General features: G+C 36.8%; 1 protein-coding gene across 5 annotated transcripts in view; it reads right to left on the bottom strand.

The window, feature by feature from the left end:
* Nucleotides 1-16843, bottom strand: part of CNKSR2 (connector enhancer of kinase suppressor of Ras 2) — a 207202-nt gene that overhangs the window by 126844 nt on the left and 63515 nt on the right. For all 5 annotated transcript variants that reach the window (XM_059839878.1, XM_059839879.1, XM_059839880.1 and 2 more), the window contains exon 5: nt 6260-6301. In XM_059839878.1, coding sequence (XP_059695861.1) covers nt 6260-6301 — 42 coding nt within the window. The remainder of the gene's footprint in view (nt 1-6259; nt 6302-16843) is intronic.

Here is a 16843-nt window from a genome sequence, read left to right as displayed (position 1 = left end):
CTTCCTCTCCATTAGGCATCCGTATGGAAAAAGACCTTGGACCTATTCAGTGGATCAGGGCCTTCCAAGGCAAAGATGTTGCCACATGGCAAAGCAACATTGCACTCAAACTCAACTCAAACATTGCACTTCTTCCACTCATTTTGTTCCTACTGATTTCTGAACACATTGATTCTCAGCAGAATCATTCAGGACAATCTGTATCACAGACATTTATTTTAGTTCCACTAAAATCAGATGGTAGTCACCTTTTCTCTCAAACTGTCATACCTTTGGAGACTTTGTAAAACTACACCTCTGATTATGAAAAGACTGTTAACGAGATCAGGATCCTTTATCCTTTTTAAGTGTCAATTGCCTGCTGTAATGCAGTATTAGTTACAGTAAGACACACAGGAAGCTGAGGATCCAATTGCTCCCACAAAAATCAGCAGGCATTAAAATCCCCAGCCTTTTTCAAGCTGCACTCAGCTCCCAGTGTGCAAGGTATCTGCACATAGTGAAAGGATTTGTCCAGACCAAAAAAAAAAAATCAAGTTACAAAAGATTAACTGAGAGAAACCAACAGATAATTACATTTTCTGCTTTTGTCACATGGTCCCTGTTCTCACTATGAACATTAAAGCAATGATTTCAGTTCTCTTTTGCCGTAACTCATCACTGCACTTCAGTAATAAATTCTCCTCTCTATTCAAATGACACACCTATAATTGCAGATTGAAGCTACACCACAGTCTTTATGTGCAAAGCTAAATGACTCAAAGGAGAACAAAAAATATCACCACACAGCACCTCGTTGTTTGGTAGAAATTCAAAGGGAAACATTATTTTTCCCTCAGCAGGCAACTTCTTTATGCCTCAGAGCACGAAGAATGACAGATAATACTTAGTTTCTACCTGTATTTTTGGACTGGAAGGTACCAATTTCTAACAGCTTTTCCACAATTGCTCCTTCTTTCAGCCAGGGGATAGGGAGCTGAAGGTGACTGAATTAGATTTGCATCTGCTTCGATTGCCTGTGGCTACTTCAGTTTGTGCTGGGAAAATGTCTGTGTACTGCATCAGATGAAGTACCTATGGACACAGCCTCAGTGGCCTTTCCTCAACCTGTCCATTCATTGTCTGCTCAGCTCAGGCAGCTCTGGGGTCACCAAGCATTTCTGGTCAAGCAAAAAGATTTTAGGTTTGTCCCTGTCCTTCCTTTTACCCAGAGTAGTGGCCAAGTTTAAAATCTATCTTGCCAAGTCTTTGCAATACTGAAACATCCTGGCTTAAACATGCTCCCAGGACTGAGGACAAGAGGAACACCAGCCTCCCTCATCAGCACCCTCTCCTATGGCATTAGAGTCAGGAACAGGATACCAGGAAGACATATGGACTTTCAAAACTAACAGTAGGAAAAAATGTCTGGGTAATGTTAAGCTTAGTCTGTTTAGTTGGTAACAGCTTTCCAACATGAATGAAGCCTAATTAATTAACTTAAGCCAAACCAAATAATTATTAACCAATTAATTTAAGTTGAAAACAATTGTTATATTGTACAGAACACATCAGTAACTCCAGCAGTCTTAAAACCAAGTGGGCCTGAACATGGTACTGGTGCATACATGAAGTTTAAACAGTGAACCACATCTGCTTTTGGCTGCAAAACAGAGGCTTCTATTAAACTGAAGCTTGTTTTGTTCAATTTACAAGGTATAGACTCTTGAAAGACAGAAAGTGGGTATGTTTTCTTTCTTTTTTTTTTTTTTTTTTTAAGAATATAAAATGATACCTTTGACAATGTATTTTTAGTCCATTATACTTCTATAACAAATATTCAAATATAGTGGGCAGGAGCAAATTATCATCACTGTGGTTTCAATAAAACTCTTGGAAAAAGAGAACATTCTGATCCATTGCTTGTTTTCTCTTTTTCAATTTAGGAACTCTTTTTAAATTTGCATAGCTCATTTGCTTTTGAAAAAACTTCTGAGTATTAGCTTCCCTCTGCAGATCGCTACAGTTTTTCAACTCAAAAAAATTGCATTTTCTGTTTGCAGGAAATGCAGCCTAAATTTTAAAACGGGAAACTACTTAAGAAAACAGTCTTTTTTTCTTATGGAATTAAACTAACGAAGTTAAAAGAAAAATTATTAAAATTTTTCAGTTAAAACTTATTGTTAATCTGACTGAAGCCTGGCTTCTACTTTCTATAATTAGCTCTTCTAGCTTTGCTCTCCTTTTAATACTCTACTGCTTCACATGGATTAAGCTGAACTGGGTATTTCCATCAAATAGAGCATTGAACAGCTGGATGGAATCAATGAATTATTCTTCAAGTATTTTAAAACTCCAGTCAGAATTTTGCAAGGATTAACACATAATTCTCCAAATAAGCAGACATAAACTGATAGCCTTTTAAGTTGAGCAGTTTTCTAAATACTTTATCATCTCAAGTTAAATCAATATAAAGATTCTAAATATGAACTAGCAAGAGCATAGTAATTTTCAATTTTGAAACCAGCACCACACCTATGGCTTATCCTTCCCTATTTAGGCCCTGTGTATTACTAAACCTGTTCTTCTTTAAGATACTAAAAAAAATTGATATTTTTTACTGCCATCTACTTCAGTTAGTATTATTTTCTAATGCTATTTTATTTCTGTTTATATCAAGAAATTAGTATTAATACTATTATTTAACTATTTATTACATTGCTTTCTTAGTAAAAGCTACCCTGGAAAAAATATACTGAGAAATGAGGCGCTAGAAATTCGAAGCATTTCTCCTTATTCATGAACATTACAGAAATTTAATGAGCAGAACCCAAAACATTATTCCTGTGTGATTTTATGCTTCTTATTCCACAGAAACCAAGTGTTTCTGAGAATGAAGTCACAGAAAAAATCCCAAAACTTTAAGATATGTAGGTGTCTTTAAATAATTTTTTCAACACTCATACAATTCTAGGACAAAAAAATTATAGAAAAGACATTTTTTTCCCCAGACACACTTTGAAACTCCATTTAGAAGAAATAAACAAGTTCAAGTAGGTAATTTCATCTTAAAACTTCATAATTATTCAATCAGACTTTTTTTTTTAGACACATTTTATATGTTTACTTGAATAACATAGATCAATTTCCTGCCTAATCTAATATCATAAGTGATGATCAAAATGCTTTTTTAAAGCATTTGAAACTCATATTGCTTGGAGCAAACAAAAATATTTCTTCCTTGAATACAAGTTGAAGCTATAGGGTTTTGTCTCCCCAAAATACCATTTCTTAAAAAGCAAATCCTGAAAAGCTCACATGTGAATACATTAGCTGACACTGAAACATGCTGTCTGTGGACAAGGTGATTCAGCCATCTCCACATGTACACACTGTCACCTCTGAAGGAAAGAGGGCATTCATTTGCTTTTCCAAAAAAAATTAGTGCAGTTAGAATATGAGCACATGAACTGTTTTTTGGCCCACCTAATTAAAGCAAACCAATCAGTCAATTATTTGAGGGTCTTGCCTACTTCACCATGCTTTAGAGGAAGCCATGAAGACATCAGTGATGGGTTAACTTTGGAGGTTTTCTTGTGTGTAATTCAATAGTGAAGGATGGTCTCACATCCCCGCCATGCCCACACATTCTCTTGCTCCCCAGTTTGGCTCACTCCAGGGGAAACAGGGCAGCATCAAAACAGGAGATCTGTGCTTACAGAGCCCCAGCCCTTGATCCACAGCATGAGTCAAAAAAAACCAAACCCCTTTCATTCCATGGACAATGGAGATGTTGAACCCAGAACACAAAAATCTACTACTCTGGTCCAACAGTCTGCTCCTAGGGTGGTAAATATCTTGGTGTCCTGACAAGTAAGAGTACACAACTGTCCTTTAAGTTTTTGGGGTTTTTTTTTTTCATTTCTGTAGCTCTAGTTCTATTTTACTTGTCTAAGAAGGCTCTCTTAAAATTTGGCTTCAATCTTAAGTAGGAACAATACCTTGCAATAAGGATTTCCTTATGCTAATTGCATGAAATGCTACTTGATTGTAAGCAACTTCCTTTCACTTTTTTGAGAATTTTTTTTCCTTGTGTCATGAAGAGAAAGTGGTACATGAAATTACATGGAATGAGCCCACAGGTTTGAATTCAACTTCTTGTCTAAGTCAGCTCAGCAAACACAGCTCTATATACCTGATCATTCAAAGGCAACTGGATGGGATGCAGGTCAAACATCACTTCAGGTGGGAAATGGACTCTGAAAATGGACTTGGAATGGGGTGATCTTGGAATTTAAAAAGAGAGAATTTACTTTCTCTCCTACAATATCTGTGCACGTCCTCTCAATCTTTCCTATTTCTCCCAGTGTTTCTAACTCAAAGTTCCTTCTGTGCCTTTCCCACAATTTACTGCTGTTCTTTTTGTATCAGAGAAACCCATTTTCACTGTTGGATTGCTCCCTTCAGATTGTCTGATGGGCTAAACCCACAACACCTTTTTCTATCTTCCAAGGAAGAGGGAATTGTGACTGCTTTCAATTCTAAATCTATCATCAACCATTTCACCTGCACATGTAAAAAACTACCTTTCAAACTGAAAATATGATGAGGATCTTGCCTACTATGATCTCAAATGCCATAATTTCATTATTTAGTCACAGATTTACTTCTTTTACCAATTGCTTTTGGTCAGCCTTTCCCCCATCAAAGGCAGCTGATATACACCATGGTCAGAAATGCTTCAAATTACATGTAATCCATAGAGTTGTGTTTAATCCTTGTAGGGTCATTTTTAACCCATGGCTTCACTAAGACATTCAAGGCTCTGTTTGTGCTCATGTTTCCTTTCAAGCTTGAGCAGTGGTCACAGAAGGCACACTTCTACCTGAGTCCACCTGTGATCACAGTGAAGTTACTGCAGACTAAAGAAATAAACCAACAAGAGTCTGAATGATGTAAGATAACTTTTGAAACCTGTCTCAATTTTGTGTACTCCTGTATCCTGAATTAACCACTCTCAGTTTCTTCAAAACTGTCTGTTGATGACAGTACAAAGTGACGTTTCCTCAGTCTTAAATTCTGGCAGCTTCCTTTACAATCCTTTCTGCCAATTTGTAAAAGGTACATAGTGTATATAAAAGATTTCAGAACTCTCAGCTCTTACAGCAGACAGCAAGCATACTTTGAAAACCAGACTATATATATAGATTTCATACTCATAACACTTCAACTTCTGCCAAGATTATGTAATAAAAAAATTTTATTACTCAAATACTTGCAGAGGTTGACCTAGTGTAGATGACGATGTCAGCCTCACTAAATCTGCTAATTCTTTACGTCTCACACCTGAAAAAATGTCAGTGAAACTTAAAAATACAAGGAGATTTTTTTATTCCACATCACTGTGAAACCAAACCATCAAAAGCTTACAGGATTCAGCCTGCCAAGCATTTTATACTGGTATACTATGAATAAAATGAATAACAGAAAAATAAGTATTTCAACATTTACTGGAAAGATCACCTAAAGAAATGCAGTATATTCTGGCTTAAGCTCTGGTAATAAGATCAGTAAGATATCAAAACCTAACTGAACGAGAAATAAATTAAACTAATTCATTACTCACCCTTAAAGAGATTATCTTCACTTCTAACTTGTAGAAAAAGGCCATGGGTTAACTTAATACTCACTAAAGCTCAGTCACATCTTGAAATACAATTTAACACCCAAAATTCGGGTGCAGCTCTGAGACAAGGTTTACTCAAACTTTTGACACTTTATACACCAGCCTTTTAAACTCATCATGTTTTCATTTCACTGATAACTTTAATCTGCTTTATTTACCATAAATAGCACTAAAGATTCTCAGAAGAGACTATTGTATTTATGCTGAGAATTCAAAAGGAAACATTACATTCATTTTCCTATCATTAGGCTATCTCCTGGCTCCTATGAGGAATAAAGCTGTATAAATTAAGCTATATCACTAACACAAACATAATTTCATAGAAGCCTAGCAACCATCTCTCTCTCAAAAACCTGCCTTTTTAAAACATCACTCTTCTAATCATGGTTTATAAATAACAGATGGGCCTGAGCCAGACAAACACAAACTCTTTCAAAGCTCCTGAACTGCTCACAGTTCCATAAATTCACACAGTCATACCCAGTCTAGTTAGTTATCAAACTGGCACTGCATACAAAAAGCACAAAACATACAGCTCTAAAATTCTCTGTGATCTATACAAACTTGGTTATGAGAAATCCAAATGGTACTCACCACATGAAGAATTTTGTTCTCTGTTTCATATACTGTGCAATCCTGAAAGAGTAAAGCAGAAAAAAGCAGGTTAAATTGGACCAATCATTTTCCCTCCCTTGACTTACCCTTAAAGGAATTGAACTGAATTGAAAAGCCTTTAGGATGAAACAAAATATTTCAAAGACTTGGACAGAATTGAAAGAACGTGTAAAGCTACCATTGAAAGGAAAGGAGATACTGGTAAATGTTTATATCTATTCACTAACTCTAGTTGCTTCCTTCCTTGAGACAGACAACACTGTCCCCACTTTACATGCTTTTGGCACGTACCAGTTAGTCACATCTCTACCACCCAAGTGCCTTCCAGCAGCCATCCCTGAGCATGGACAAAAATTACCTGCTTCTGATGGTCCCACTGGAAAACAGAGATACCAGCAACAGTCCTAAGTGACTGAGATGAACAATTCTTGCTGAGCTGAACTGACATTTTTGCACACTGCTGAAGAAGGGAAGGAGAAGCTTGGTGGAGAGGGAAGAGTTGATTGTTTATAACACACCCTGACAAGAGGGAGGAGAAACACTGCACACAAAGCTCACACATTAAACCTGAGGCACACCCAGCCTACTGGGACCATGGGTACATTCTCGTTACCTCATGCAGCATGAGAGGCAGCTTCCATAAGCAACACCAACAGATGGAGGCTGGGACTGCAAAGGTTTTTCTGACAGGCCAGAATCTCAGTGGATATAAGGAAATAGAATTCCCAAGGCAGAGAGCACATGAAACACAAATCAATATTGGTGAAAGAACCAGTCTTGAGTTCATTCAGGTGCTGTAACTTTGTGGTAATTAGTGCAAACTCTGTTTAGAGCAGATGCTTTATATCCTATCTAACAAACCACATGAAAGATGTGACTAAGTTTTCATGTTTAAAGACTCATTTTTAAATCAATTTATCCTGCTAGAAAACCAACTTTTTTATATGCAACTGTTTCAAAAAACAAACAAACAAACAAACAAACAAAAACTTTTAATTAATGAAACACTAAGTGTTACTCAGGAGGCAAGAAAAGCCAATGTGTCCTTAAGCATTATATAAAGCCACACATGCAGAAGTAGCAGGTTGATTAGGAAGCATGTTCCCAATAACAGCTGCTGGCATTCAGGAAACATTTGCCAGTAAGTTTAGCCGGAAAGAAAATCTAACACATTTAATTATATGCAGACATCAATGAAGTATTTGCAAAACACACACTTCATTGTTAAATGTGGGAGGGCATGTAACATTTTCAATCTGGATACATCTATTTTCTGCATGGTTACTTATGAATCATTTTGCAAAAATAGCAGGAAGAGATTGCAACATTTATATTAAAGAAAAAAGTGTTTTTAAGCAGACATAATAATTTCATTTGTAATAGGAAGAGTTTACTATAAATTTAAACACTCAGTTTAAAGAGGATTGTTTGAGAAGTCTCACTACTAAGGGAAGAAGGATTTCATTTCAAATGCTGTAGGGTTTTATTACAAACAAGAAAGCAGTGAATAAGAGAGAAATATTGCTAAATCCTTGAACTTAAAACTCCCCCACAATCATGAAGGAAGCTAAAGAAACATGCTTTCTTCTGACAAACCAAGACTATATATAAAAAAATTAAAATAATTCTGAACCCACAAAAGATAGCAAAAGAAGTGGAAAACTTCTCAGGCATCCAGTGTATGAATATATTCACCCTGAATTTCCCTCCTTAACACACAATTCCCTACAAATCCAGGGTTTGAGAAGAAGTAGTGCTACACAAGTTCATCACATAGCAACAGCAGATTGTTGATACTACATCTTCACATTCAGGCAAGAGAAAAATTAACAGTTCAGTAAACGATAAAAGACAGAAAGACTGGAGGACAGCAGATGCAATGCTTAGGTAAAAAAACAATTCCAAAATACACTTTTTCTATACATGACTGACACCCAATAAAACATAATTCAAGCATGAACTCTGGGAAATGTGCAGGAATGTCAAGAACCACAATGGCAACCCAGAGCAGCCCTGAAGTCTAGGATTCAAAGAAACTTAGAAAAAGGTCACCAAGCTGATCCCTGCAGCTTGTTTCCACTTCATGCAGCCATCCCTAGAGATGAGGGCTGAGACTGCTTCTGAACGACCCCAGGAGCAAAAGCCACAAGCCACTTTCTGTCACAGGGAACAGTTTATTTCTCCTTTGCTGCCTGGTGCTTTCTCTTTAAGCAAGGGCTGAAGAGAATTGTGCCCACCCTCCATCAACACCCCTTGGGTTTACTGCTTATTACTGAGGGCTTTTACCATTTACAGTTATTGCTTTTTTATACCCATTTCATCTCATCTAAAAGAGCTTAAAGCACTTGAAAACTATAAAAAGTCTTTAACTGTGCAATTAGAAATAAATTTTTATTCTTAGTAGCAATACCACCCACACCTGGAGAATGTATTTTTCTTCCATAAAAACCTATATCTTACTCCTGAAAGATTTTCTTTAATATCTGTTTAACTAGAGTACCAAAATATTGCAGTTAAGGTAAGAAACAGATCATATGCAAGTTTAACATCAACTTTTTTTCTACTTTAGAAAAGCAAGAACACACATAAAAATCTGCAACCAAGCTTTACTCCTACACAAGCTAAAAATTTGCTATTCACTTAGTTAAACCAATACTGTGCTTATCCCTGAACTGAAAGGCACAGTTACAGCAAGGAGGAGATGTATTACTTCTACCTGTTTATTCTCTGAACTTTGCATATATATTCACTGCCATACTGTAAGTATAGCTCGGCTATGTGATCTTCTAACCAACCAAACAAAACTTCAGCTGAAACACTGTAAGGTTATCTTCTAATTGTGGATTATGTTCTAAAACATTAATGACACATATTGTTAATACAGCAAAAAAATAAGTTGTGTTAATTTACATTTTCAGAAGATATAGTCGAATACTGGCCATTAGTAGTTTAAGGGAGAAAAATGGCAGAGTATCATCCACAGAAAAAGGAGAGATTTAAAAGGGAAATACAATGGAACAACTTTATGACTAATATCAGATCTTCATGGTCACTCTTTCCTGCTCTGCCTCATGCACAAAAATGGCAAAATGGGCCTTTGTCAGACAGCTGGAATTATCCTAAAAAAAGAGTAACAAGAGCTCCAAAACCGGAAGGAAAGAAAAAAAAAAAAGCAAGTAGGGAGGAAGATAAGAGCAGCAAGAACAAACCACACAAATCAAGGAGCAGGTTCTTCTCCAAATTCAATCCCAGTACAATTTCAAAACCTAATTTTAAGACCAGCAAGACCCTACACCACACTGTAACTGACAGGCATTGCTTTTTTCTTCCTGAAGTTCTGACCTTCATAACCTTCACATGGTCTCTACAAAAAAAAATTAATTGTATCTGCACAGATCCTACCATAATGTCATAAGGAATAATTGCTGAGGATGTTTATATTAAACCCACTGAATCAGACAGCACTGACTGGTGACAACACTGCAAAATGTACACATTTTACCCATCCCACCCCAGACATTGCTGAAACATATCAGACATGAGATAACATATATTAAATACAAACATCGGTGGACTTTTTTTTGTTTTCAAAAACAGTGTTTACAATGCTTTATTTTTCCTTTTTTTTTTTCTTCTAGCCTCAGTATCACCGCCTTTTTTTTAAACATTTGTCTTAGTATCTCACTGAAGTGAGGAAGGGGATCAGCTAATTACACTAGTACTTTTCTTACTCTTTGTTTTCTTGTCAACCACATTGATTAAGTCTCAACTCAAAATATGAAGAACTGAGATACAGACAGCCTGCCAACCTACCCTACTGCTCCCATGTCCCACAGATAAAAAATGTTCATGCAGTTCTTCAGTACTGTAACTGTGGGATAAATATTCTGTAGAAAACATTTCTATTTTTGCATCTATATAGTCTGGTTTACAAGTCCAAGTTGGCAACCTGTCAAATTACCTATTGCAATTACCTGTCAAACACTTCTCTCAGGATACTTTCAGGCTATAATCTTAAAACTTTCTATCATTATTACCAATACTTCAACTATTATTATTCATGGTTTTGCCATGTATTCCCGGCAGCTGATGCACTGCACTCTTCTTGGCAGTCTTAAGTTCCTGTCAACTCCATAACTTTACTTCAGAATAAAATTATGCTAATTCAGAAAAAAAAAATATATATATAGACATAATTAATGGATTTTTAAAAGGGAGAAATGCAGAAATATATGCATTAAATCTTTCACTAACATTTCAGCATTTCTAGTAAACCTTACATCAGAGTACCCAAGAGATGGCGTGGACTCCTTTAATTATATTTTCTTGTTCAGCAGAACGCCTTAGTTGCTCATGTATATGTAGTCATCCTAATTTCTTTTTTCCTATAAGGCAAGGCAAATTCTAGGCAGAACTGATACAGATGCAGACTTCATGATTTTCAGGAACAAACTCCAAATGTCAAAACTTTCAGGTAACATATTAATCCAAAAATGTCCTTTGGATATTCATATGATAGTAGCATTGCCTAAAAAGGCAGGCTGTGTGATCAATTCAACTGGAGCAACTTGTGAAGAGCAAGAGTTTGCCATAAAATCATCAATTCTCTGGATAGCTTTTATGATGCTTGTGGTGGATCTCCTTTCTTATTTCTTAATTTATTTTTCCCTGCAGTCCAACTGAATTTACAGGAAGCTAATTATGATTAACAAAGTGATTAAGCTTTTTAATATATGTTTATGTTTATTTATGTGAATATTGCACTGTTTTTTCCAGTGTGTGGTAGATAAAAATGTAGATAATTGTGTTAGGAACACCATTTAAAAAGTGGTAGTAAAATTACCTGGAAAATGCATGAGAAATCCCACTAATCTTCTATGTCTAGTTTCAAGAGGGCTAGATTTTACATACTGCTTAAAAACATGCCAGGTAGAATTGCTGTCACCACTGTTTCTCAAGACATGCAAAATGTTCTAAGCTATGTAGCTCCAGTTTTCTATTTGTAACAAAAATAATGAATTCCATGATTACTTGAAAGGGGGTGCAAGCTCTCATGAATTGCCAAACCTTTGGCATAAAACCCGCTTGAGCAATGCAGCCATTGGTTGGAATTAAACCAAAAAATCCTTTACAACCCTTTGCTTCTCAAATTGATTAAAACTGTAACTGAATACTTTAACAGCAGTATAAGTCAAATGGATGATCTGTTGGTCTTGCTACTTAGCGACAATAAAACATAATTAACTTGAGAATGCCCAGATCATAACTTCCAGCCCCTTCAGTCTCAGGAGTGCAAAATAAGTTGTTCCAAGGCTCCAAGGCACCTGTTCGAGTGTCACCAGGTCTAGGGAATTTATGCCATTGGCTCGAGAAGGGCTCATTTGGTTTGAATTCTGCCCAATTCAGCTAAAGCAAGAGAGCCACAAGACTGAGTTTTGCTGGAGTTGTCACTGAAGGTCTTCACAAAAGTTCTCAACAGTAATGATTGACAAAGTCTAAAGCTTGGCCAACACATGAAGGTGGCAAAAGTTTTATAATCTTTAGTGTACTTTCATTCATTATTATCTCTTATCACTTTTCTCAGACAAAGACACTGAACATAGTTTCCATACAGGTAAAAGGGTAAGACAGGTTGAGTCCATTTAGCCATTCACTAATTAGAAAATACATTGAAAATATATCTAATTCAGCTGATGGCAGGAATAAACAATGAATTTTGAAACTGTAGACTTGAATGATACCCTATAATGGTTTGGGCTGGAAGGGACTTAAAGATCATCTAGTTCCTATACCACTGCCAAGAGCAGGGATGCCCCCCACTAGACCAAGTTTCTCAGGGCCCCATTCAGCCTGGCCTTGAACACTGCCAGGGATGGGGCATCCACAACTCCACTGGACAACCTGTTCCAGTGCCTCACTACCCTCACACTGAAGAATTTCTTCCGAATATCTAATCTAAAACTGGCCTCTTTCAATTTAAAGCCATTCCCCTTATGCTGTCACTACATGCCTCTGTGCAAAGTCCCTCTCCAGCTCTTTTGTAGCCCCTTTAGGCACTGGAAGGCTGCTTATAAAGTCTTCCTGGAGCATTCTCTTTTCCAGGCTGAACACTTGGCCTGTCTTTATAGCAGAGGCACTCCAGCCCTCTGATCATCTTTGCAGTGTCCTCTGGAGTCATTCCAACAGATCCACATCCTTCTTACATGGGGGCCTGAGAGCTGGGTGCAGCACTGCAGGTGGGGTCTCACAAGAATGGAGTAGAGTGGGGGAATCACCTCCCTCAATCTGCTTTTGAAGCAGCCCAGGATATGGCTGCCTATGACAAAATGCTGTGTTCTGTGGAACATGATGATTAGAAAACTGATGGATATTATGGAATCCTGCTTATACTGTGATTTACAGGCATGTCTGGGTAATTACTGGAATAACAGAATACAAACTGGCAGATATACAGCTCTGTTCAACCCTCTCCTCCAACCCCCCTTTAAAAGTACACGGAAAAGAAAAAAAAAACCTAAATGCCCCAAAAGCTACAGAAGCTGGTAAGCAGGTAACATTCTCCTCTGGCAACATGCTTAGAAATAAGAGCATGACACAGTTAGCCATTTCCTGATGGAAACATCATATATTTTCCACATCTTATATTTTAAGAGGTCTGGCAGGTTGTTGGATACAAAAGGTATGGGCCTCAGACACTGAAAATGACAAATGTTTGGAAAAAAGAGGGGGAAAGGAAATACCTTTCTTATTTCTCTTACCTAACTAAAATGCAATAGCAAGCTCCTCCAAGCTATACAACACTCAGTGCTTGCACAGGTAACCCTCGGCTGCTGCCACACAAAATTAATTTTAAAAATTACACAGACACTGTTAAAATCTACACTGTATTTCTAAGTAACCACCCCAAAATATGCTATTTCCATGACTTTCTTTCCACTGGGATGCTCAAAAAGTCTCCCATTAGGGCTGTTTCAACTGCGACAGTTCCAGGGAGCTCTATCCTCAACTCTCCCCTTTTCTGCAACCTCTTCCCTATTGCTCAGCAGCCTCCTAAAATCATGCTGCTTTAATTATCATCTCTGTGTGGATGAGTCACAGATCTCTCAGCCCTTCTGTTCACATTCACAGTTCAGAATCTCCTTCTGGATATTTGCCACCAGCCCTAACACAGGATGCTGAAGAGCTGCAATCACGTTTCTTCCCAAACACTCCCTGTTCCCCCTTTCTTTCCCTATCTCTGTCAACAGCTCCACCACCTTATGTCCCACAAGCTCACAACCTGGGTGCCATTTTCAACTCCTCTTCGCTTCCCACACAAATCCTGTCGATTTTATTCCCACTGCCGTTCAGAAATATTTGCTATCTTTCTCACTTATGCTACAGTTATTCAATTCCTGCAGTTTCTTGCCACTGGGTCTATAACATCCTCATTCTATTATAATTAATTCCCTTCCCCTCCACACTAAAGCCAGTAAACTCATCTGAACCTGCAGGACCCACTCTGTCCTTGCCCATTGGAAACGTGCATAAGAACTGACAGAGGTGGGAGAAAGCAGAATGGTGAACAGGCATCACAGTAAGAGGAGGAAAAAATCTCTATTGGGAAAACACAATGCAAGCTACTAAATAAATGCTATAAAAAAGAACATTTCTTATGCAACCTACCCACATGCTTCTAGAAGTCTAGAGCCTTTCCCTGAAAATGCAATAAACCTGCAGTACTCTAAGTTCATGACCCTTGTGTACAAACTAATAGCAATTACTTACGTTACTGAGTACAAAGAATTGCTTTAATTTTATTTAAACAATCAGTGTGGAGTGGCACCTATCACCATAGTAACAGAATACTTCATGTAGAAATTTAATACAACTTACATAAATCACCCACAGACCAAGCAACTACTGGGAAAAATTGCTTGTTGGATTAAGAGAGATGCAATAGGTACACTAAGCTCTTTTATTCTATCTTTCTGAAGTAATTTTCCATTTCCAATTATTCCTCCCTTCTGTAAAAGACATCATGTTGCTTTCCTTAGGGATCTGGTCACATATTAATTCTTACTTTGCATGTAGAGAGTTACACCTCTTCCTTTTTTCTAAAATGAGCCAGCACACCATTCAGTCAGAAACCACAGCCAGTATTTCAGCACCAACTAAAATCACTGATACTTGCTCATATATCTTCAGAATCCAAGTGCTTACATGGTCTAAGTCAAATTTCAGCTGCTCAGATGATTTCTCTACTTGGTGACATTCTCAGAGGAAAAAAAAATCCACTGAAACTATCAACAGATGAGAGATAGGAACTGAGGAGGAAAAAATCGTACAGCCAAAGGAAAAAAAACAAAGTCAAAACACTCCCACACCTCTAAAAAAGCCTCATGCACCCAAAACTATTTTATTATTGGCATGCAAAATAGAGCTTGTAGCTTAATGTATTGTGCAGTTCTTAAGTTTTCAATGTCACTTCCAAGACAATTTAGAGGTAAATAACTTCTTAATTTTTCAGTTCTGCTTTTCCTCCAGTAGTGTCATGGTAAATAATCCTGGTTTTAAAAATATAACTGCAGCAAAATATTTCATGTTTTATACTTGTCTAGGTGGTTATTTTGCCAATAGAAAAAATTAAATTATTTGAACTGAAAAAAAGTACTAATATTTAGGTAGAGAGCATTCCAAGCTCAGCTACAACTTCAATGTTTCACATTGGATCATCTCAAATGTATGTATTTGTAATGGATTTAAGCAAACAAACACATACATAGTCCTGAAATAAAGACAGACACTACACTAATTTATGTTTTTAATGTTTTGTGTTCTTACTAGCTACTTAGCAACGCATGGTTTCTGTAACTCACTGTACTGAACTGGAATTTGCTTCAGTGTCCCTCGTTACAGAGACTGCCCTGCCTCTGAGAAGGGAGATCAGTTTCCAAAGTAATAGAAATGCAGAGTCTCAGGCCTCACTTCTACTGATATGACCAACAAAATACATCACCATTAATCATGGAAGTTACCATGCATAAAGAACTACACAATAAGAGTGGCATATCCTGTGTGCCTCACTCAGATAGAGACTGTGATGCCACTCAGTGTGCACAGACACAGTGCCCATATCAGTCTTATAAAGAAAGCTTTTGTTTAAAGGAAACATGAGATACAAAACCACATTTTCTCTCCTGTCTACACTTTATCTCAGTTTTCACCAGCTTTCTGCTTGTGGTTCCATGAGTGGGTTTCATAGTCCCTGACTCCTTCACTGTCACCTTGACTCACTCAAGCTCCATTTCTTAGAAAAATTTAACAGCTGCATTGGTTTACCAACACATGCCCTATTAAAAAGAATACTCTTTTTTTACAAATTTTTCTGCTTTGCATTTTACTTTTCCCCCATGTTCAGATACTGTCAATCATTAATCCGGAAGAAAAGCAAGCAAACAAAAAAAAAAGCCTAAAAATAACAAAACAAGTCAATACCAACTCATTTTTGCTTTCTGGTTACTAAGTTTTTTACCTGCTAAGCAACCTTGAGTATTTTGGTGGGTTTTGGTTTTGTTTTTTTGTTTTTTTTCTTCTATACCCTAGGAAAAGAAATTACTTTCTCTGAGAATGGAAAAGAAAACAAATTCACCTTTACAGGGTGGAAGCTTCATAAGCTACTTTGAAAATGTCACATCACAGAAATATACAGCAGTACACAACTTTAGGAAGAAAACTTCATACCTCTTTACAGCACCTATCTCAATGACAACTAATGAGTCATCAAATTAGTTCTAGTAGAGGTTCATCCCAATAGACTATTATTGAGTTTTTAATCTTTCAGTTATTCCATGCCTAATTCCATTTCAAAAAAGCAGTTCAAATATTAGATCAAAAGAGAATATGTATACAAGTAAGCCATTTCAAGGGAAAAAAATAACATGTATAATCAAACAGCAGAAACAAACTACCAGAATCAGGAAAAGGCATCAATAGTAAATATCTCAGGTGCTTTTTACATTACATTAAATTACATCTGAAATTTTTCATTAAAGTGTGCTTTAAAAGAAATAAGCTGCTATACTATGAAAAGAAGAAAAACATTGCTAAAGAGCATACATGAGCATACATTTAAACTACTTTGATATAGCTTCTTTCAAACAAACAACAGTTTCATGCTTCCCACACTCCTTTAGTTTCTATTTTTGACGACATATACATTGTATGCATTACACATAACTTTTAAAAGTGAAGAGAATAACTTCACGGATCAGTATGTTTCCTGAAACACCACTACTGAGAGCTGCTTTGAAACCTATAGAACAGAAAATCTTGCATAAGAGCAGCACTTGAAGGATACAAGGTAAGTGAATTCCTGTCAGCATCACTGACAATGAGGAATAATATTCTCATATGAAGACCCTTTTGATTTCATATATATATAGGCAGATATTGCCTGTGAATTTGTTTCAAGGGGAGCTATTTAGTTATAACTTTCCCCCACATCTATCTAGCTACCTATTTGTACACTTACCCCTTACTTGAACACTTATCAAAAATGGAGCATTTTGTATAAACAGTGTG

Source organism: Haemorhous mexicanus, chromosome 2 (genome assembly GCF_027477595.1).
Source record: "Haemorhous mexicanus isolate bHaeMex1 chromosome 2, bHaeMex1.pri, whole genome shotgun sequence".
Taxonomy (NCBI): Eukaryota; Metazoa; Chordata; class Aves; order Passeriformes; family Fringillidae; genus Haemorhous; species Haemorhous mexicanus.
Note: the sequence above shows the minus strand (reverse complement) of the source record. Positions and strands in the feature narration are given on the sequence as shown.